General features: G+C 43.4%; 1 protein-coding gene across 5 annotated transcripts in view; it reads left to right on the forward strand.

The window, feature by feature from the left end:
- Positions 1–22,780, forward strand: part of TSC22D1 (TSC22 domain family member 1) — a 94,252-nt gene extending 71,472 nt beyond the window's left edge. For 2 of the 5 annotated variants that reach the window (XM_050893109.1, XM_050893099.1), the window contains 2 exons: positions 20,081–20,132; positions 21,366–22,780. In XM_050893109.1, coding sequence (XP_050749066.1) covers positions 20,081–20,132; positions 21,366–21,623 — 310 coding nt within the window. In that variant the 3' untranslated portion in view covers positions 21,624–22,780. Of the gene's footprint in view, positions 1–6,876; positions 6,935–19,388; positions 19,632–20,080; positions 20,133–21,365 lie in introns of those variants that run through there. The other 3 variants (XM_050893125.1, XM_050893117.1, XM_050893134.1) reach the window with 3 other exon arrangements.
- The last annotated feature ends 1,279 nt before the right edge of the window (positions 22,781–24,059 follow it).

The raw sequence follows: 24,059 nt of genomic DNA on the forward strand, positions 1-24,059 counted from the left end.
GCTTGAGTGCAGGCTGCTCTCTGGTATCTGAAAGAAAGGGAAAATTTGGGGGAAGAGAGCTGTAGAGTTAAAAACTCTTTCTGTCTTGATAATGGTTAGAACTACATTGTTATAATTTAAGTTACTCCTTTAATATGGATGTCACCAAATGCCCAAGGAATGTCAGCTGTAATTTAGTCTCCTAAAGTTCCTGTATTACTGAGGAGTTTCTGGTATCCAGGAATAGCTGTAACTGGTTCCTGTTAGCCCACACCTAGTGATGAATCTCAGTTTGGAGGTTTCGGCAGGACACAGATTTGGTTTGGAATTGTCCTGTGAAGGTTTACTCAATGGGAAAGCCTTCTCAATAGGAAGGCTTGAGAGTCCTGCTTCGTGCTGCATTTGTCTGTTGAAATTAATTTACCCTTAACTGTGAGGCTCGATTTCATGGATAGTATGACTAGCAACTTCATAGTTCTCTAAAGTTTTCTTGCATGCATAGGTTAAAAAAAACCCAACACAGCCAAATGCATGTGGGTGTGTATTGGGGGTTCCTTCCCCTCCAGTCTAGCTGAATGTCCGTAAATCCTTCATTATTAATTTAGTATTCAGCTGATGTAACATGCAAAATAAATTGACAATCCCTTGCAGCAAAAAATGCTGAGCTGCTGTTATTGTGCTGTGTCAGTCCATGTTAATCAGGCTCGTCATTAATCAGAGATTCTGCTGGTTTGGATTTCACAGGTGCTACACCAAAGGAAAGGAGCGCTTGCTTTAGGATAACATAGCATAGCCAGGGTAAAGAGATGCCTTACCTGTGGAAGTAGATACTAGGCTTGTCTCCTGTAGGCTTAATCTGATTTTACTGATCTCCACAATACAAAAAGCAATAACCAGTAAATATTCTAGTTGGCAAGACATATTCAGTACCAATGCTCGTCATTACTTCTTCCCCCCAGGATATTTTACTCAATTTTTTTAACACGTTTCTTTGTCCCGATACTAACATAGTTCCACAGCTTGAATGCGCTTTGAGGACACTTGTTCTTCTGCATGATTAAATGCTAGAAGTTCAGTGACTTGCAGTTAGTGGAATGTAAAGCACTCACTTGCAGATGGCTCACGGTGATTCTTGGAGAAGGCTGACTCCCTGTAGCTGCTGCTTCATGTTTGTGGTGGCTTCCAGGTGTTCTTAATGTGTGTTCTTAAATCAGGTCTGCTCTAGAGATTCAAGTTCATATCTCTTTAGCAGCCAGGGTGGCTGATGCTTCATATTTGGTAGTTTGAAAACTGTCTCTTCCCTGGGTTATTACCTCATAATTAACCAACCAGAGTTTTACAAAGTCTCAGAATAATGTGTTGTGAGTAATTTCTTTAAAAGAGAACAACTGGACCAGTTCTTGGAAGAAAATTCTCTTGAGTTATTAAACACTAAGTTATTCCTTTTTGTGCAGGAACTCCTCAAGCTGCTGGTTGCTGACAGGTAGGAGGATACTGTAGGAAAGTTGTGTTTATTGGCCTGCCTGTTTGGGTTCTCCCCCAGGCCTCTGCCTCTGGCCATGCCTGGAGGTGGCTCCTGGGCTAGATGGGTGTTTCAGACCTGGTAAGATGTTTTCTGTCTGTGTTTCTTGATCTTTCACACAGGGAGGATTTGCTTTTTGGCAGTATATGTAGTGGTACCAAGATGAAAATAAAAACTAAGTGTAAAACAACAGGCTAATTCTGTGCAATTGTAATGCTTATCTTTGTGTAACTGAAAGCCTTCCCTTACATATTGCTTGGTGATGACTATGAAGGATGTATAAGAATATTCCTCAAATGTTCAATTAGGATATTAATAGCTAAAGACACTTTTTTGAATTGCTTAATGATGGACTGAAATAAAGCTACCTTCTCTAACCGCACTTCATTACATCTGTTCAAAATATGAATATAGCAAAGGTACAGCAATGATTTCTCCTGCTAGCATTTGGGAATGAGATACTTCCCAACTTGGCATCCATGCACTTGTCTTTCACTTCAGTGCTTTGGTTTAAATTATGGTGCAGATGTCTTTGTACAACTCCTTGTGCTTTTTACCTTTTCTCATTTGTCAATTTTATTTCCTTTGATAATCCAGCATGCATTGCTTCACTGATGAGTTCTAATGAATATTTGGTTTTGTGTGCTGCTGTTGCTGACTAGTAGCCTTGCAAAACACTTTGTGCCAAAGTACCCCATAAAGATTGATTTAAGATGGGAGGGTGGGAGGAACAAAGCATTTGAAAAAGCCATGTTATGGTGCAAATGGTATCTGGGGCATCTCCTGTAACAATAACCACTGCAACTTCATATAAATGTTTGTTTGCTCTTTTTGAACCCTTATAGTATTAGTCTTGGAGACTGTGCTGTAATCACAAAAGAAATTTTGGAAATCCTGAGTACTGGTGGCTTATATCAATCTTGGATCACTATTTTTAGTATTTTTTAACCCTTAAATATCTTAAGAATTGCATGTTTGTAACTTTAAAGCTTCCAGAAGTGCTTGATTGTTTGCCTGGTATATTTTCTGCTTTGTCAAGCACTTGTATGCACATCAGAATTTTAAATTTATTCTTAGTTTGTTGCATCACATCAAAATTGACATTGTTACTGTAGGGCTTGTTATGTCTATAGTCTGAAGGTTGGCTTGTGCTTTATTTTCTGCTTTTTCCTATGGTAAAGTCTGGATTATTCAAGCTGTCTCTGAAGTCCTCTATAGTATGCAGAAAATGAACCTGCTAAATGTTTACCCCATGAAGGTATGTCAGCTAACTCAGTGATGTGTGACATGTTCAGGAATTTGTGCTCAAGTGCTGCACTTCATTCAGACTAACATAAACAGTAAATTCTGTTGGCTGAATGCCAGATTCATTCACTTACCAGGTTAAATCTAAACTTGAGCTGATGTATTGGGGTTTTTTTAAAAGCAAAACTGTCAAGGGGTACTGCAAGTTAAGTATCTTGAAATACACTCTTTCCTCCTCTTTGGGCATAAGAGCTATGGGCAGTGTCGGGGGGAACCTAGGTACCCTGATGCTATCATGCATGAAATCTTGTTGTTTTTTGTTTCATTAAATGCTAAAATTTACCCGTATCTGACATCCTAGTGTACCCACAGTTATAATTCATCTGTGCACAATCTGTCACTTTATATAACAGCCAGAATGGTTCAGGACAAAGGAAGGAAAGCATAGCTTGGTGTTGATTCTTGAAAGTGACAAGAGAAGAAAGAAGATCCTTGTACTTCAGGCATTTTTCAGTTGCAGCTAGAGGCTATTTTTCAAAGCAGTAAAAATGTTCCATCGCTTAGTTAATCCAGTTACACAATTTCTTTGTGGTTTCTATTACCTGTAAGTTGTTGACCTACACATAACTGAGCAATACTTTTAATTACTTGAATGCACTGTAACCAGAATTGTCAAATTTATGGGAATGCTTATGAGAAAAATGACGTAGTTACTAGAATACCTGCCTCTGAACTAGTCATGTTTTAACATTTAATTTGGTTTCAGTCTGGTAACTGACAAAGCAAATCCTTTGCTGTTTTTCATGAAGGTGATAAATGGAACTGATAAGACTCCTTTAGGGCACAAAACCCCCAAATAAAAAGGTGATGAGTTGGAATTAGGTGCTTTTAGATCAGTGGTATAGAAACCATTTTACTTGGCATAACTGGAGAATTAGCATCAAATGAAGCCTGGGAGTGTTGCATTACTGTAAAGTAATCACTAGAATTGGGGTTGAAGCATGAGGAAACGTGATTAGTGTTACCAGAGATGGAGCTACCTATGGCTTCTCTTTGTGGGCCCAGTAGCATACTTGCTTCTATGCAGAATGAAGCAGCTTGAATATATTCAGTAGTCCTGCATCATACATGCATATATATATATTTGCCTTTCATTTTCAAACTGACTCTGACATGATGACTTTTAATAAGCAGAGCAAATTACAAGAATTTTAGCGTAAGCTCATGAGGAGGATGCTGGAAAGATAACTTTTTACAGTATCTTTGTGTGTGGGCATGAGTTGATAGTACAGTTGGTTATTTATCTTTCATAAATTATATTCAGTGTTTAGATTTGTGTCTCAGTTGATTTCCCCCCCCCCGTAATCTAACATTTAATGATCCTTCTGGCTATAAAGGAAACACAGGTTTGAGTCAGAGCAGCATTGGAGCTGAGCAATGTATTGGTCAGATGTGCACAACTTACTGGACCTTGTTTTTAACTGTCTTGACGCAGCCCCTAGCATGATGGAGCTCCTGTTCAGAGGGCATCTTGGAATAGGAAAGGAGAAAGTAAAGACTGTCTGTGGAAAAGGTTAACATCACTGCTTTCATACCTTTCCTGCTCCAACATACTTCGATGTGTGTTTGTTGTTTTAGGCATCCTGGAAAACACCTGTGACCAGTGCATGTACTGTATGCACAACAGTTAGGGAGGAAGATTGTCTTCCTAGCTAATGCCAACCGTGCAGCTTTACAGAGGGGAATACAGGCAACAGAGATGGCAAGAAGGATGTTGAAGAGGGTTAGAAGGGCACCTTAAAATCCGAAGCCATCAGCTCTGTTGGTGCAGTTCTGTGGGATACAAACTCAGCTGAGCCTGACTGCCACGGGTCAGCTGTGTAGTTTATAGAACAGCCAAGGGAGGTTGTAGGATATGTGATATATAAGATAATGTAACCAGTAGGACTCATTAGGGATTATTATTGTACTAAGTCTCTGACTGTGAAAGGATATGTAAGGATGCCACTCAAATTATAATTTCTGTCTAGGTTCAGTTTTCTGGAATTGGTTTTGAGCATTTCTCTAGTCAACGTGATGCTTCGGCTCTTTAAAATAAGCAAGACTCCTTGCTATAAGTAATATTTCTTGAATATTGAAGTTATTCAATAATAGTGGGTCAAACTTTCTCATCTTAATAGTTGTTGATTGCTATAATTGATCCCTTTGTTCCTAGCTTATTGTTCCTTGAAAGCCTGTTGAAGGGACACTTCCTTCTACAAATCATTCCCCCCCCTTTTATATGTGGTTATACCATGTTAGTCTCCACTTGAAGCTTTCAAGAGTAGCTCTGCTTTCAGAGCAAGCGTCCCTCTCATAGGGCCATTATACCTGTCTGCCTCTTCTCCAAGGACCAAGATCCTGGAGTACAACTGCTCTGCCATCTGAGTGGTTCCACCTCCATGGCTTTTCAGTGGGAGTGAGAGGAGAATGCTCAAATGAGCCATGACTGTTACCCATTTCCACGCTGTGCTGAGGGAGATGGACTTGACGTAATGAGAGAAACATTTTTTGTAAAGTGTAACTTGTCTGCTTCAATCTCCCTCATGTGCTTTAAAAGGAACGTGGTGCTCTGTCCTTACAAGCCAGGCGTACCAGGCTCTGGGAAGATCGTTTAGAAATACTCTGCACTCCTTCACAGTTAGTAGCTCTGATGCTCAGTTTAAATTAGCTCAATTTCTTCTTGGCTCTGGGAATAGGGAACTAATCCCGCTGCACCCCTCAGCCTCAGAAAAAAAAGAATTATTGCGTTATTTCTTTCTCTGGCCATCAGTCACCTCTTCAGTGCCTTGGCAAGGTACAACAGAAATGTAGCTAAATAGTAGACGGCCGTGCTCTGAGCCAACTTGTTTGGCCCTTCCATTTGGTTTCTTTCCTATGTAGTCTTACAAGGCAAATCTACTTGAGGAAACACATCTGACAAAGCTTTAGCAGTCAGCAGTAAGCCCAAGTAACACTTGCTAGGTTTGATTTCTGGTTTTGTCTCTGCGTTTTTGTGGTCTCAGTCTGATGGAAGAATGTAACATCAGTGCCCATGCTCTCTTGTGTGGTGGAGGTTCCTGCACACATGCTGCAAGTAGCCGGCTATTTCAATGGTGAGAGGGTTATCTCCAGCTCTCCAGCTCGCATGTAGACTAGGAAAGTGAATCTTGTTCACCTCTCTACAATGTATTGTGGGCAGTCAACTTTTGCTTGCACTGAAAAGCATTCACCATTCAGAGGAAGGAATATGTTTACATTGAAGCAATGTTAGGTAATGGTACCTATGCAAGTAGCCTTGTAGTTACATGGTATAGATGTACTACAGTGCACCAAAAATTCCTTACGGTGATCTGTGTTTCTATGAGGAAGAATATGCAATATTTGATTGAATTTTGGCTTGATAGGTGATGAGTTGTTACCTTTATCTGGTCTGCAGAAGACTCTAACCAGATGCATGCCTGTAACTCTTGTCACCAGTTCTTGTTACAACAGCAGTCAGGGATAGGATTTGCCTGTGCAAAATATTTTTTGGCAAACTGGCTACTGTCAATTCTGTGTCTAATTACAGTTGCCATTAAGCACTAGAACTTTGATTTGAGAAACAGTACAACTCAGCTGCCTTTCTCTAAGCAGAATTAGCTACCTATAGTGATTAACATGCGTCTTACAAAAAGTGGGAGCAGGCTGAATCATCTTGAGAGCTGGTAAATTTGGCACTGCTGAAAGAAGATGCATTTGTTTGAGATTTGAAAACCTAATCGTGAAGATTTTAATCTCTCTTGATGCTTTATGTAACAGAACAGCATGTGATCTCAGGATCTGTAGTGTCATCACTGTTCGCCCTTCTTGTTTTTGTTGATCATGACCAACCACTATTAAACTCGGCAAACTTTGAATAGAAGCAAGTGGATAATCTTTAACGGGCGAGGCTTTGTGATTCTTGAAAGTGCTGCAGAGTTCAGGACCCGTGGTTAATAGTGGAATGCTAATGCTAATCTTACAGCTGCCAAGGACTGAGAGGTATTTCTTCCGACCCTCCATCTGGGGGAAACTAATCAGCAGATACTAAATAGATACATCAATGAAAGTGACACTTCTCCAGAAACAAGGCTCTGACCCAATAACCATGAAAGTGTTATTCTTGGAACTGGAACAGCATCTAAAGAGGTATTTATAAAGTTTTTAATTTTTAGATGCTTGATTTACTTGTCTTCCTCCCTTTTTTTTAAGTTTCTTAAACTATTTTGTTTGAGCAAGTACTTAAAAATGCTTCTCCTAAACCAAGGTGCTTGGCACTTGTTAAAACTATTTCACGCTAGGAGTATCATACTGGTTGAGAGTACTGTCACACAGTAGTTTACTTACTGAAAATCTACATGTCTTGAAACATCTTTACTGCAATATTTAAAATAATCCATATTATAAAGTGTTTGCCATTACAGTTCTTTCATCTTTTCAAAAAAATGTTATTCCAGTTATTCCAAATCTTAAGTGACGTAATGCTAAACGAAAAATGAGAATCTTAACATGATTTGAAACCTATTATCAAAAAAGTTCGTATTCATTCCAATATTTTTCATACATACTATATACTATCTTCTGTCTTGTCACAGGTTTAAAGAAAAGCTTAGTTAATCAGTCTTGTTAAATGTTTGGAGACTGCTTAGTCTTCTGCAAGTTACATTTATTAATCTCCTTTTCCATATAAACAGTGAAATATGAAATACATCATTTTGATCTGGGTCCTTTCTAGTGTTTAAAAGAAATACGAAGTCATTCAGTGAATGGGAAGAATTATTTTACTGAGTTAAAAATAAATGACAGTGGCAGGGAAAAAATGCCCTGGCTCTTCATGTTGCAGAGGAGTTGTTCTGTGTACAGAAGGCAGATACCCTTCTGTGGGAGGGAGCACAGAATGTGCTCTTCATAACGTCTGATCTCTGAACTGGTGCTTTTGTTATGCCACACCCTTAGAATCCAAAAACCTTGCTCTTATATAAGTTTTCACAAATGCCAATTAATACATTTCACTTGATATTCTTGTCATGCTATGTTTGTGGTATTGCCTGTGGAGAATAGCTTTGCTCTGTGAATGGGGCCTCTTTAAAGAATATAAATTTAAACATTGGAAGACTTTAAAAACTTGTTTTTAATTTCTTCAGCAATTGACAGTTTCTGAAAACATGCTTGAACTTTCAAATGAATGATAAAAATTATACTAAATTCATTCATCTGAATGCCTGAGGAACCAGTGTAATGGAAATCTTTTATAGTAGCAATTGAAATATAATGACAACAGGTATGTTATGCTTGAGCAGTGTGTGTGTATATAATGACACATGCCACTGCTGTTACTGAACAAGAAAGGTAATATTGAGAAGACTGTTTCCTATCACAAACCAATCTATTCCACAAAATGTGTAATGAAAAAAGTGTGATGGAGTAGACGTGTGACTTTCTTTAACCTTTCTGCATTAAGAGGTTTTGCTATAACTGATTTTTACTGATACACATAGCAAGCAGCATGATGTAGCACCTCTAGTCATAAACCAAAATCTGCATCTGTTAACGTAATACAGAAAATTTGGATGATTTCTCCTGTATTCTTATTCAGCAAGCTACTTCCTGTTTACTTCTCATTTGCTTTTGTTTCCTCTGGTTTTTCTTGCAGAGTCGCTTTTTTTGCTCTAGTTGTTTCTCTGTGAATTAAGGCTGGCTGACTGTCATGTCACCATAAATTGCAAATGAAGGAGAAACTTTAACCTCTCTTGCAGCTGTTCTTGGCTAATGTTGCATATGGTTATATTTTCTTTCCAAAACTGACCCTACTGAATGCGTGGGCCAAATCCAAAGAAGCATTTGGCTTTCTCCAGGTTAGACACACATCTCTTTTGAGAGAGAGCGAAGTTGTGTGCAGCTTTCTGGAGGAAAGAGGAGCGGTTCCCAGGTCAGGCATCTCATTTAAAACTTTGAGGATACTGATACAGTTGGTGGATCTTTTCCCACTTGCAGTCCTTGGTCAAGGGCAGTTTACAGCGTACTGAGAAGGGCTTTTACTCTTAATAAAATTAAATACTTTATACTTTTTCATTTTAAGTTTGGCTGCCAGAATGAAGTCCAGGATCTAGAGTTCAGGCACTGGAGGTCTGCCAAGGTGCTTTGGAAAAGTGATCCCTAATGTCTTTGTGCTACTGGGGAGCTGTCTAGCACTAGACAGCTGGAAATGGCGATTATATGGGTGTGCAGGAGCTCCGACTTCTTCTCTTGTAGTGCAGACTGCAGACAGGTGGCTGTGTCCGCTTGAGATCCGATGTATATCAGCACCTCTCCATATTCATACTGAACAAATGGTGTTGTGGCATCCTCTGTATTTTTCAAACTTGATTGGAAATGCAGATGATGTGAGCCTGGGTGAAAAAAAAGTCAGAAGATCCTTCAGCCTCTGGTAATGGCATCAGCTGGAAGAAGGGAGTGCTGGGTGCACCTGCTAACTCTTGGGATGGTTAAGATGGGCTGTAGTTGGTTAAAATACATGAACAATACTGAAAGAGGGACAAAAACTTCTGTGTCTTGCGCTATTATATTTAGGTCATCCCTATCTGAACTATAGTAACTTCAGTTTGTTTAAAGCATACCTTAGTGAAGGGCATCCAGTCTCTATCTGATGATATCAAGGAATAGAAAACCTACTGTAGTTATGAGCTAGTCCTTCTTAATGATTTTAAAAGGCAGACTTTAATTCATCATTAGATAAATATTAAATAGATGCACTCTAATATGAAAAATTAAAAAAAAATCTGACAGCCCCTGAAACCTAGTATTTTCTCTATTTAAAGGTAATTGTTCACTCTAGTTAAATCAGGTCTCAGTCCTTCCAAGGATTTCAAGGATTCTTTCAAGTACCTTGATATCTTTCAGTCTATCAGTATAAGTAAATTCCCCCAACCCTCATGTCTGAATCGGTTCAATGGTTCTTTTCTACCCATTTCAGTTTATCAACAGCTTGTTTTAAAGTGCTGAGTTCTTCAGAAATGGGGCTGAAAAACAGGTTTGGGCAAACGAATTCAAGGCAGGAGCCTCTCAGTTGCACCAGTGCTACCCTGTGACTCAAACATTCACTTACAAATATTTTTGTTTATAGCTGTCATGATTGCTTGTACTTGAACTGCTGATTGATGTTACAGTCTACCTGCCCAGGGCCTCTAGCAATTAGTAGTTGCCAGGAAAAGTCAGAGAGGAATTCCCCCGTTCTGTACCTTGTGTGGGAGCAGGCAATGCCTCCCCAGGTGGGAGGCTGCCTAGGGTTGGTTTTGTAAGAGGTGACTTGTCCTCTGTGCTTGGTGGGCCCCTGCAGCAGTTGGTCCCTGGCTCTACCGGTGGAGCTGGAAGAGGGGCTTCAAATCCTGTCTCGCAGCAGGGGTTTTCTCTCCTTCCTATAACTTGACAGCAGTGTGGCAGCTCACTGCGTTGATGCTGTAGAAGAGTGGCCGCTGGGCACCTGGGCTAATGTCCTGCGTGAGAATGGGGAAACATACCTGGGAGCTGTTTTGGACTCCCATGCGATGCTAAGTGGGTTACTCATCTCAGACTTCTGATACTGGAGTTGGTTGGGTTTTGTTTTTGTGGGGGTTTTGTTTTGTTTTGAGTTGTTTTGGTTTTTTTTTTAAACCACAAAGGTTCAAGGTGTCATCTTAATGACAGCGGTTTCTGGAGGATGAGGTAATTGTTTTCAATAAGCGTTAGGTGCCTGACACTGTATATACATGAGCTCAGACCTTGTTTTGTAAGAAAGACTCTTGGAACAGTTAATGAAACGTATTTTAGGTGGATATCCACCAGAAAACAGGCATAAGCAGTATGAGGGAATGGACTGGGCTGCTTCATAAACAGAATGCCACTCATAAATTTAGCCAGCTCTGCCTAAAGACGATTACCTGGTTATTGAATAAGTATGAAATAATATGCTGTAATCTTTCCTTCGCAAGGTGTGCATTAAAAGATTAAGAGTATATCTTCTGTTTGCAGAATGTCTGGCTCAAGGGTGGCTAAATGTCAGTGGTGTGTGCCCAGCGTGGCCACCACAGACCTGACGGTCCCGAGGTACTTGCTGTTCACAAGCTAGAAGATGCAGTCCTGTGGAAAAGGAAGGCTTTCTACTGCCCGAGTCTCCTCTAGAGGAGCAGAGAGGAAGACTGAATCCCACCTGAAGGAGAACCAGGACTTCAGGATATAAGGGCCTTCTGTAGATGACATGGACCTATGCCAGCTGTTTGCAGTCTCTGGCCTAGAAGGTGCTCTAGGGACACATTCAAAATATGCTGAGCTGGCACATCTGTGTTCTGACTGTTCTCTTTGGTTTGCAGTGTGGCAGGATTACAGGAAAGAAGTGTTGTGCTAAGTGGGTAATACATCTCTAAAGCCATAAGGTACAGTCAGGTCAGGTTAAAATATCTATTTATCTGTCTTTAAGTAATTTTTAAAGTAATTTTTAAGCACACCTCATCTCATAGTCTTACGTACTTTCCCAGGTGTCTTGCATTCTATTTCAAACCAGTATTGCTTTACAATTTCTTCCTTCAGTGAGGAAACCTTAAATGTTTTTTACATGGAGATACTTTGTTGGGATTTCTGCGATCATGAGTCAGCAGGATTTGTGTCTCTTAAGTCACTGAAGCTATGCCTGGATTAAGAAGGCTGGGAGTACTTTCCCACTCCAGGGTTTAGCTGTACCTGTTTCTCAGTGCCGTACTGAATTGAAGCACAGGCATACATCAGATTCTTCTCATATCCTCGTTTCCACTGGGAGGGGGTGAAGCATAGGCTGGGCAGGAAGTTGTCCAGCAAATGCCCGACTTGGTGGTTGATGAAGGGAAGCAAGACTCTGAGATACACCGCACTGTGCAATAAATCTGGTAAATCAGGTCACATTCTTACGTGTTTCTGGAAATTCCTCCCGTGCTTCCTGAATGGGTGGAGATAATGGGATTTGATTTCTATAAATAAAAGTTTCCATTCAGGTATAAAAATACCTTTAAATATGTTAGAGTGAATTCAGCCTGTTTAAGTGCACTTCTGCTTGGATGGAACAGCAGGTCTTGTATTTTCTCTAAGTTTTTTAGGAAGTCACCAAAAGATGATAAACTGTGGGTTCAGGCACAACTGAAGTAGAGTGTTTTGACCACTCAGAAATTAGGAAATGCGGTATTACAAATTTGTGTAATATACATGCATTAGAGCCAGGGAAGTTAATCTGAAAGCCATTCACCTACTTGTTCATTGATATTGCTAATAGGTTTGAAGCCTTTTGCCAGTGACTGCAGAGAGACTGAAATCGTAGGAGTGTAAATGGACAACTGGATAGAGGTCTGTCGTCTTAGCGTATTTGCTGAGGAAGAAAAGTGGCATTGAACTCTCACCTTACTGTCTTTATTCTAGTACACGTGTAACCGAGTTGCGGTGTTGTGGGTTTATTATTATTTAACAGAATGTCCTTAAAAATGGTTCTGCACAACAGGGTGGTAACGAGTGATCTGCCATGTCAAAAGCTGAGCTGTGGCGGACCTTCACCTCATTCATGGCAGACTGGATTCCATGTCCCGGGTGCTCCATTCCCGCACTGTGGTCTTACCTTGCGTTTTGTTTCCGTACTTTTCTCCTTTGATCATCATTGACTGTTTTTAATAATTTCTGTAGAAGGTGGAGTAGGGAACTTCATTCTAAACTTCCTGAAGACCATAGGACAACGCTGGTTAATTGCAGGGGTTTTGACTTTATTCCTGGCAACTTTGAGTTGACTTCTAGTGTGATACACTTCTGTGGGAAATACAGGCTTAATTTGAAGTGTTGAACCGAAAAGTGGCCATCAAAGGGAAGACAATATTCAGTGAGAAGTGTAGGCCAGCTGTTATGCCATATAAATAATTTCTTAAAAAGCATGACTAAATTATTAGCTGATCCAAGATTTTCAATATCGTTTCAAGGGAAACAATTAGAAAAAGGGGAGGAGGTGGGAAGAGAGGAAGGAAGGGATTAAGTGGTTAAAAAAAAAAAAAAAAGCATAATGGGTGTAGGCCTTATAGGGAGCTGGGGACAGGGGAAATGGAGGCACTTAAGGTCCTCCATTTTCCCCCCCCTCTTCCCCGCCACAATTAGCACCAGTCAGTAAGACGTAGTATTGCCATTTCATGTGACTTGGTGTGGCTTTTCCGCAGCCTTAGGGAAATAGAAGATACTAAGAGTTTAAAAAATAGTAAAAGATGACCCTTCTCAGTTACAGGTTAAATTGGCTGGCTTTTAATTTTATGACTAAATCCCACTGTGTGCTATCAAGGTGCGGTGGGGTGTCAGCCACTGTCCGGGAGTCCCTCCTGGGCTGTTTGCCCCCTGGGTCAGAGATGCTGTTTAATATAGAGAACTTCAGCTCTCCAAATGCTTGTCGCGTTACTGTGCCAAACCACTTCCTATACTTGCTGTGGTGCTTTTGTTATGTTAGGTGTAACTTGAAATGCTCCAGTGACTCTCTTTTCTCCCCTCTTTAATTTTGGAGTACATGGTTGAAAAATCTGTTGCACAGTTAGAACAAGTGGGATTAAATGCTAGTGTAAGTGGTTTTTACTTTGAGGTGTTCTCCTTCGCTTTGAGAAGAGCATTGCAAATGAAAGCTACGCGTAAGACCAGGGAATTGAACGCTCTTTTTATGAGTTAAAAGTAAAATTATTTAAACCAGATTTCACATAAAGGAAAAATGAATTTCAGCTCCATGCTTCAGGTAGTGAAACTTAGATTGTAACATTTTATCACTTTTTTATGTATGCTGCTTTATGGCACTGAACGGTTTTTCTCCCCTTCCATCCTGGGGACAGTGTCAGCATGCAGAGTGACGTTGTGTGCAGCTTTCTGAAGGAAAGAAAATCAATTCCTGGCTCAGATGTCTCACTTAAAACTTTCAGGATGCTAACACGGTTGGTGGATCTTTTCCCACTTGCAGTCCTTGGTCAAGGGCAGTTTACAGCGTACTGAGAAGGGCTTTTACTCTTAATAAAATTAAATACTTTATACTTTTTCATTTTAAGTTTGGATATGAAATTAGGGAAGCCTGTGATTCCCAAACTAGATGCTACTGCAAATGTATAACTCTTTAAATTTAGGTGGTGTAGCATCTGGATGCCATTTCAGGTTTTGAGTTACGATAGACCTCGCTTGACTCTGTGAGGAGACTTTGAAACTCAATGGATGTGCACAGAACAGGGTCCTTCATCCCAACCGCATTGCTAGATGTCATCTATGGATGATCTCAAGAAAGGGGATGCCACACATCCCTCTCCAAGCATCAAAATTGCTTCAAGATGGCTCATATTTCCTTGCAGAGTTCTCTCTGACCAGTAAAGAGTGGGTTATCTCTGTGTTTGTCTATATCCAGGTACTTGATACAGACCTTATGTTTTATTTTGTCAGCATTAAAATTGGTAGAATCATTATAATTCTCATTAAAAACAACTGGGATTGACTTAACAATTAGTTGCCTGTAAAAGAGAAAGAGGATATTCTCAGAAGAGCCAGTGAGAACTGTTCCTTGTTTGTCTTTTGATCTTACATGGTTATCTTCTTGCTTTTAAATGCAGCCTTCTGTCTCCTGTGCAGAGCACACAGCATGCTACTTCTGTGTATGCATTGTGATTAGAGATACTGTCAGGTTATTTCCAGAACCCCAGTAGGGTGTATGTATTCTTTCTGCTGAATATTTATTTAGTTATGCTTGCACATCTGGCAAAAAAAAAATATTTACAAATATAGCACTTCATTTCACTAGCATCTTGCATAGCTTTCCCTTTTATCTATTTTTCATGGAACTAAAAAACAATTCCTAGCAAACCAAATTATAGATGCAAATAACTTTACTATGGGGAAGGAAAAGCACAGATTTAGGAAAACTGCTAGAGTAATACCTGGTAGCAAGAGGTTCTTCAATTTAGCAGAGGTATGTAAATTGACATCTGCAGAATTCAAACTAGAAATAGAATACGTGTTAGCCTTTGGAGCTGAGCAATAAGTTCTCAATGGCTTGGTTTCTTTGAATCCAGATCCTAGCTACAAGTTTGGGGCTGGAAAAGGAAGTTGGCTGAGATTCTGTGATCTTTATTTGGACTATCTGAATGTGATTTTTTTTTAAGTCCCTAGTCTGTTAAAAATAATTATGACTTACTGTGAGGAAAAAAAAAATCATTGGGCAGCTTCTCCAGCCTATCTTGTACCTTTACTGAGTTGAAGAAAAAAATCACGGCCTATTGAAATAAATAATCCTTTAGTCCTTGATGTCAACTGCAGCCAGAGTTTCCTCTTTAGGCTATTAGCTTGGAGCAATTTTGTGTAAATTTGATACTGGGGGGGTTGCTGTCAATACACAAATAGTTTTGAATTTATGAATTTTAAGGCAGAATAGTACTTTGCCATTTATTGACCATTTTTAGATGCCAAGTGAAATATAAAGTCAGATGTCATGTAGAATCTAATTACTGTAGTCTTTTCTTGAGTAATTAACAGATTTTTTTTAACCTCTTCAGTACTTTTATTTTGTAGTTGAAAACTGCAGTTGAAGTCCACAGGATCTGAGCCTGCTATAGTGTAAGATGAAAGTGTGCTGTGACAGAAATTGCCATTTTCTAATATGGTTTCTGGTGTGGTCTCTTTGCAACATAGTCAAAAGATGAGATTTATTTCAAGTTCAGGAGATGCTTGTCTAGGGCTTTTAATGTTGGCATCTAAAGGGAGCATACATTGACAAGGTACTTGAAAGATAAATTTTTTAAGTGAAAGAATTTTTTAACACACACAGAAATATGCCAAACCAGACTTGCATAGAGACAAAATGATTCTGTGCTGCAGCTTACCTCATTATGTGCTTAAGATGAAAAGCACTTTTTTCAAGTGCTTAGCATGATTAAATTGAGACAAGAGGAAATTATTTAGTGGGAGAAACAGTGTTTGGGAACTGAAACACTACAAAAGGTGAAGCGTGCTAAAAAGTCTTTGAATACTGTGTATGTTTCAACTTAAGCAGTTAATTTATTTGAGGATCAAAGATGCTGGTGAGCTACTTGGTTAGCACTATATTGTATTCTGCCCTGCTTGTTTCTCAGTAAGCCATCTCGAGTCTTTCTCTATTACATTATGCAGTTTGTGAACACCTGGGGTGCTCCATGGACATGCAGGCTTCCAAAGCATGTGATCCTCTGTGTGAGGGGACTCCCAATCAATAAAAGTCCCTCATCGCGTATCCAGGGCTGACGGGGGCATGAATTGGTCCAGCCCAGTGCAGACCCAGAGTGGCTACAGAAATGAGGAATTCTGCAGCATTTCGCACCTCTGCTCCCAGGAATGTAAAATTGTAAGCTTTTGCAGGAGTCTAATATTGTGTAGTATCTGTTAATGAGGTGTTAAAAGAGATGGTTAGAAGGTTTTGAGTAACACAATAGTCATCTTGACTCCCTTCTAGTGCTGTAAGGGAGGGTGAGTGAGTCAAAACAACATAATCTGAGTGAAGTGCATGTTGAATGTCATGGTGGAGGAGGCAGGAGGGGAGACAAAGCAATGAGCAAGCAGGGAGAGAGGGAGTTTGGAGGAGGATTTTCCTTAGATCTTCCATAGATTTCGTAAATGATACCTATTTAAAAAAAGCAACAGCAAAACCCCAACCTTTAAATACGGAGTTCAGTCTCTGTCCGTGTCAGGCAGATGATGGGGTGTTGAGGCAAACATTGGAGATTAGTGGTGCTCCCCCCCTGCCCAGTTTTGGGGATGAAAGTAGTACATGTCATGTTTTTTATTTCCTAGATGATCTGAGAGCTCAGAGCTTTCTCAGCCATAAAGGGACAGTTATGGTTTGCTTTTTTATAGGGTGGGCAAAGCAGAACATGCATATTAATATGCAGTCCTACTTATGCAGCTGACAGCTTTCTGTTGAATTACAACTCAGGTTGTAGGCATCTAAAAATAAATGAAGGAATTTGCTAAAAGCCCACTGAAGTTAATGGAAGATGGTTAATGGGTTTAGTGGGAATTGGATTTAGGATCATATCTGTATCTCTTCATGAAGATATATAGATTAGAAGAGGGCAATGTTATTTATTGTTAATTTAGTCTGAGAATTGTTACCATTTTTGTGTCGGAAGTGGAATGATGGCATTTAATAATTATCATTATGGCAGCACCAACAATCATCCTGGAATGCATCATGACTTTATTTTTACATGTACAAATGAAAATACATACAAATGTTTGTTGTCTATCCTGTAACAGCAAAGCAGGCATTTCAAGGGTACGTCTGTTCAGGCATGTGAGTTTGCTATCTTAAGCGCGTTATTTTGTAAGGACCTAATTAGCAAGAGAGAGGACTTCTCCCTTTTTACACTTACTCTGCCCTTTTCTGATTAAGAGCTTCAGGGGACCAAGATTGCCCCTGAGCTTGTGTCCAGCTGCAATTTCGTTAATTCTAGTGTCCCCGGTAACTGCCATGGTGAGGAGTCATTTGAGACATTACTGATTTTCAAGCCCAGCCCTTCATAAAACATTAATTTAGATCAAGTCTAGGACAGAAGTTGATACGGATTCCGGTACAGATGCTTTTGGAGCTGTTTATTAAATGGCTCACTTGATCACTGAATACAATGAGTACTATCGTGTGTAGTAAGTAACCTCTGCAAAGAAAGTGGTTAGTTGAAGTGTACATGTAATGTATGGTTACTGGTGTTTGTCCGTCAGGAGGTGGGAAGCTGGAGCCTGATGCATATGTTTTAATGTGGTGCTTCTAATTCACTTGCTATTAAATTTGCAAGTTAATACAGGCAAGGGTTTTTTTTTAAAAACTTCCTTTAATTTTCAGCATGTTAGGCGCTATCCTCTGCAACTTCCCCAGATATCCGAAGGGTGAGATGAGGGCTGTGCCCTTGGGGGATGTGCATCATATGCGGTACCAGGAAAGCGTCTATGAGGAACTCTTATTCTCAAATGTGACCTCTCTCGTGAATAGGATTAGTTTGTACTACTCTGCTGGCATTATTGAATGAAAGGATAGTAGGCTAGGACAACATAAATAAACTAAGAAGGATGATGCAGATACGCAAATGCTAAATTTAGCTTTAAGATGATTATTCTGTGCCTCCTGGCTTTCCTGCTTCTCTGGGAGCAACACCTGTGACATAGATGTGACTTCTAGTTCTTGGAGAAGTTTGCTGTAGAGAATTGAAGAGGGTTTTGACTTTATTTTTGTGTCTTTAAGTCATGTAATGCCTGATGAAAGTGCAGGTCTAGAAAATAGTGGTTTTAGAGGTCAGCTGTTTCTTGCGGCAGTATTTTGCGGTGGTCTAATTCAGCCTTGGGTCTCCTTCCAAACTGTTACTGGTAGAGAGGATCACTTGGACTGGCTGTGACTGCAGTAGCTGTGTTCCATGACACAGGACCATAACATTTGTTGGGAAATACACCACAGTTAGGTGGGAGAAGATTTTTTCCTAACTGATTAATGCATGTGCTGCAACTTTTAAGACCGTAAGTGCTGTATGGGACAATCTAAAAATGAGTGAATAGGCATTTTCCTTGTTACTGTGGAAGAATATCAGCTGGCTTGTTAGAACTCTGCAGGTTTGTGCTGTGCGCGCTTTTTGTGGATGATCTGATGGCTGAATATCTTTTTCATAAATGGTTTTACGGGCTAATAAGGCCTGTGTGAGGGATAAAGAGGGGTCGTTGCTGCTCTAGCGGACCCGTAGGAGCCTGAAACTGTTTTATCTGCAGCGTGCATCGGTGTGGGTGCGTGTATCTTGCTTTTACTGCCTTTCACCGGCGAAGCGGGCAGAGCTGTCGGGTACAGGTTCCGTTCTCCGGGGCTAAAATTTGCCGCGCCGGGGGCAGGGCGCGAATCTCGGTACGGGCAGAGGCGGTGGTACGGTCAGGTGGCTCTCGCCCCCGGCGGGGCCGGGCAGCCGTGGGAGCCGGCGCTAATAATTCCCCGGCGGGGGCCGCTCCGCGGGGCTGTGGCGGGGCCGGGCCGGGCCCGGGCGGCGCTGCCGTGTGCCAATAGGTGGCGGTGTCGGCGCGGCGACGGGCGGCCCCTCGGCGGCGCGGCCGCGCTCCCGCCGGCGGCGGCTGGCAGCCCGCCGGGCCGCGCTGGGCTTCCCCGCCGCTCCCGAGCTCCTTTAATTATCATCATCATCATTATTATTATTTTTTAATTCCCCCTCCATTCTTGCGGGTGGAAATCGGCACGGTGAGCCGCGCTCCGGCACCCCGCGTGTCAGGGTTTCAGGGGTGGGGGGGGCGAGGGGGCAGAGTCTCGTCTTCCCCCCCCCCCCCCGTTCGCGTGCGGGGCCGTCCCGAGTGGGCGCTGCGGGGCGGGCAGGGCGCTGCCGGCCCGGGGGGCTGCGCGGCGGGGGGAGCGCTGCTAATGAGATGCGACGGAGCGGGAGGTGGGCGGGGCCGGGGCGGCGGCGCAGCCAATGGGCGGCGGCGGCGCCGCATAAATTATGGGGGGGCCGGGATGGCCAGGTTTTGTGCGGCGCGGCGGAGCGCTGACCTCGGAGCTGGCCGAGCGCAGCCCCGCGCCCCGCAGGGTCCCGCCGCCCGGCCCCGCCGCCGCCGCCCCGCCGTCCGGCGGAGCTGCCCTGCCGCCCGGCGCTCGCACACACGCACACGTCCGGAGAGAGGGAGACCTGATTTCTCCGGGGAGCGTTTCTGGCCGCGATTGCATGAATGCCCAATGTTGTAGACCAGTGGCAATGGATCTAGGAGTCTATCAACTAAGACACTTCTCAATTTCTTTCTTATCGTCCTTGCTGGGCACCGACAACTCGTCCCTGAGGCTCGACAGTAGGTAAATAAGTGTTGTGTCCGAGGGGCTCTGCCGGCGCGGCGGTAGGGGGGCAGGTGAACGCCGGGCTGGCTCCTTTGTCCGGGGGAGCCGCAGCGGCGGCACCGGGCGCCCGCTTCGCCTCGCCTCTCCTCTCCACCCCGGAGGGGCTGTGCTCCCCAGCGCGGAGCGCTTCTGCCGCAGCCTGCAATTAAGCTCCATCTTTGTGGTCTGCTGGGGGGCAAAATGTCGGGGTATCTGATCCGGCTGCGGGCGAGGGGTTCGGGGCGGCTTCACAGGTTGCTTTGCTGCATTGGAGCATCCCGGTGAGGCGGCGGCGGCGGCAGGGCAGCGTGAGGATGACTTTCTCAGCCAACTGGCTACCAATGCCCGCGTCTCTTGTCTCTTAAATAATTCAGCCGCTGCTAATGTTGTATGTTTTTTTTTTCTTCTTCTTTCTTTCTCTCTTGCAGCTCCTCTGGTGCAAGCGTGGTAGCTATCGACAACAAAATCGAGCAAGCGATGGTACGTACCTATTGGGGCATAAAACGTTGTTCATGTTTAAAGCAGTAAACAATATGGGGATGCGGCGGGCGCTGGTTAACCCGTGCGCGGACGCGTTTTGATAGCGGGGCCGGGGAGCGAGGGGGAGGCACGGGTTTGGTTTTGGGGGCTTTTTTTTGGTCGTTTTATTGATCAAAGGCTTCCTGCGGGGAGGAACGCGCACGTTTCTCTATCGATGCCGGGGAGGGAATGACGGCATTGCTTTTGGCTCTTGCCTCCCCAAACGATTGATCCCGGCTCCATGCGGCGGGGGAGGGGCGCTGCTGGGGCAAAAAGCGGCATTTGTTTGGGGGGGGGGGGATATGATGTGTGTGATTTGGGGTGCGTTTTTTTGTTTTTTTTTTTTTTTTTTAACTCCCCTCCTAGCGCATCCCGCTCCGGGCCGCCCCTGCCAAACGGGCGCATCCCCCGCGGGCTGCAGCCGGGGCATCCTCCGCCGCTGTACCCTTCTCCCGGCGGCCGGCACGGGCGTCGCGGTGCCCGGAGCCGGCGGCTCTCCCTCGGGGGCCGCCGCGGCCACCGGCCGGGCCCCCGCCCTGCCCCCGGCGCGGTGCCGCCGCGCTGCGCCTGGGGCCCGGCCGCCCTTTGTTACTGGAGCGGTGCCTGGAGCCGTTCTCACGGGAGCCTCTGCCGACTGTTGCTAGGCAAACTCCGAGCCTTTAACTCCCGGCTATAAATAGCTCGGCCGCTCATTGGCCGGGGCGCGCTCTGACGTCACCCGCGGTCGCGCACGGCCGGCGGGAGGGAGGGAAATGCGGCAACCTGCGCTGAGAACTGGCTGCAGCCGGTGCGCGGGGGGCGGGGCCTGGCGGCGGGGCCGGGCTCCGGGGGGCGGGGCTCGCGGCCGCACGTGTGCGGCGGGGCCGGAGGCAGCGGGTTGTGGCATCCCCCGCGTCCCGGTCCCGGTCCCGGGTGGCCGAGCCCTGGCACGTCTTGGCCGCTGCGAGGGAGAGCTAGAGCTTTGCCTGGCCCGGCTCCCTCCGCCGAAGGGCTGCTGGGGTCTGGCCCCGCCGGTGTGAGCAAGGGGCTCGTGGCTCTCGCTGGGATGCTCTTCTGTGCCCGAGCAGAGCCGGGTTCGCACCGGCGCTCTGCAAAGGTGGATCCGCTGCATCTCCAGCTGAGCTGGGCTGGGTGGGAGCCTGGGCCTGGCGCTGGGCTGCTTTCCTAACGCACGTGCTCTCTTTTGCGTTTCAGGATCTGGTAAAGAGTCACTTGATGTATGCTGTAAGGGAGGAAGTGGAGGTCCTCAAAGAGCAAATCAAAGAGCTGATAGAGAAGAACTCCCAGCTGGAGCAAGAAAACACTCTGCTAAAAACACTCGCCAGCCCGGAGCAGCTTGCCCAGTTCCAAGCACAGCTGCAGACTGGTTCCCCGCCTTCCTCTTCCCAGTCACAAGGGACAACACAGCAGCCTGCTCAGCCGGCATCACAGGGGTCAGGGCCTTCAGCGTAGTTCAAGATGTCATTGCCATCGTGATCGCTGGCCTCTGGACTGCCCAGAGCAAGAAGGACTAGCGGGAATCCGCTACAGCCATCCTTCATCCATTTCAATGCACATTGCAACCCAGACTGAGGACTCCATGCCCTGCACACATCAGGAGAGGCTTCTCCCCCTCCCCCGTATTACGCACTCATCTGTCTCTCTCTTCCCTCCCTTCCCCCTTTGGCTTGAAGGAGTCTTTGTTCTTAGGTTGATTGAATAAAATAAACTTCTTCCAGAGAATTAGCACAAGTACACTGGAGACTTGAGCAGCTTCTGCAAATGGCTGAGAAACGAAGCTGCATGCCTGAAGTTTTTTGGTTTGTTTTTAAATCTTCCACTCATCCAGTGATATAACTGATACAAGTGCTTTTTGAGCTTGGAAATATGAAGAAATAGACTGGAGTAAAAAGTGATGGCTCAATCCCCCATAGTGCAGTGGGGTTCCAAAGTGAGGACTGGTGCATAGGATCTAAGAGGAAGAGGGAGAAAGGTAAATTCAGTGTTTAACACTTAATTGTCACCTGAAACCTTAAGTGCAAATATTTGCACCGTTTTCTGAAGCAGTGGACAGGTGCATAAAGCTGTATTATATATAGAAAGCAGGTAGGTGACGTACAGTTGGGTCATAGGATAATTACAATGAAGGTTATTTGCCTACTGTATATTTGTGTATTTAGTGTAATTACTTTGTAAAATAGAAAACTGTAACTATTTAGATTGTACAGATTGAAGTTTAGTTGTTTCATTGGCTGATCTGAAGTTTGGAAAGTTTTGGGTTTTTTTTTATGCTACATAAATAAGAATGCACCTACGCAACTGTTCAGAATTTGGCAGATTTATGCTGTTTGTGTAACTTCTGAAGTTCCCTGGCTGCTGATTATCTTGAAGTAAATCTTTGTTCATTGTAGTTTGGTTCAAGACAGGAAAAACCACTCCAAAAATTATCAAACCCTGCTAGCAAAGAATTAAAAAAAAAAAAAAAATTGGATTTCCCAGTATGGATTTTTTGCATATGATCTGTATAGTAGTATGCATATGTTTTTGTGCATGTTCTCTAAACAGTTGTAACACGTCAATGTATTTAACTGTTGCACTTGTCAACTTTCAATAAAGCATACAATGTTGATAAATCACTGTTTGTATATTGTACTAATGTTAACTGCAATCACTTCCAACATGTTGCAATGCAGTTTCACATGAGCAGTGAGGTCAGGAAGCATAGGTCCGGGTTTGAGATCCTGCCTGTTGGCTTCAGAGCTTTAGTTTCAGCTAAAAATGCAGCTCCTGCTTGCCACAGTTTCTTAAAAATAGCAAGCGTGAAGTCGAAGGAGGGGGGGAGTAGGGAGCCTGAGTAAGCAAAGCTCCTTGTTTTGGTCCAGTCCTGTACAACTCAGGACTGTTGGGTGCCTTCTATACATTGAGTAGTAGATACGCAGGAGCAGAGACATCTGCTGTATGATCAACCATGAACGTATAAATCTCATGCAACAGTTGTTCCCTAGTGGCAACCTGCGCCCTTGCCTGGGCACGGGTCATCCCATGCTGGCAGCAGCTCTGACACCCTTCATTCAGGGTGACAAAGGCAGCGAGCATCACAGCTTCCCCAGCAGGTCAGACACAGCACCGCCTTCTCTAGAAAACTTCTAGTGATGAGGCCAGGCTGAAATCTCGATGTCCTAGAATTTCTCACTTTCACCCACACAGCTCTTATCTTGATTACTTCATACTTTGTGAGTTGAAACTGTGTGAACTTGGCATGTAGTATTAATTCTGTCTTCTGAAATTGTTGAGAAGAATTTTCAGTTCTGTGTGAAGATAAAACTTTCCCTTCAGTTTGAAAAAATATTTCTTTCCTCGTTAGTAATGATGATTAAAATACAACTGAATCTAAACCTACAAATTTCTAGGTGAATGACTAGATACGGTGTGACTGATGGCCAGCAACCAGGGGAGCGAACGAATTTGCAGTTTTACAGTGGATTGTGTTTGCTGGTGTTGAGGATGTGAATCTTGGATACTTAGAGTACTCACAATTAATGAGATAAGATGGCCAGTACTTTGAGTAGTAGAACAGTACTGTGACTTTGAAAGCGGTGTCCTAAAATTTGAATACATGGAATTAATTTGACTTAAAATGTAAGGGTTAATTACGAAGTTCTTTATAGGGTCTTATATGACTGCTTATTCCATATAATGAAAATCAGGAGATACTGTTCTTGTGGAACTTCGTGTTATTGAGAGTAGTCAGGTGTAGCAGAGGAAACAAGAAGGCTGAGGGTTCAAAGGCAAGACAGGTCACCTTTTTGTGTGATTTGTAGCTAAATTCTTGCTTTTGGGTACTCATGCAGCAGTTCAGGCAGTGCTTAGCTGTATCACAGCACAAGTAGTTGCATTACCGTTATTGGG

This window comes from Gymnogyps californianus, chromosome 1 (genome assembly GCF_018139145.2).
Source record: "Gymnogyps californianus isolate 813 chromosome 1, ASM1813914v2, whole genome shotgun sequence".
In the NCBI taxonomy this organism is placed as follows: Eukaryota; Metazoa; Chordata; class Aves; order Accipitriformes; family Cathartidae; genus Gymnogyps; species Gymnogyps californianus.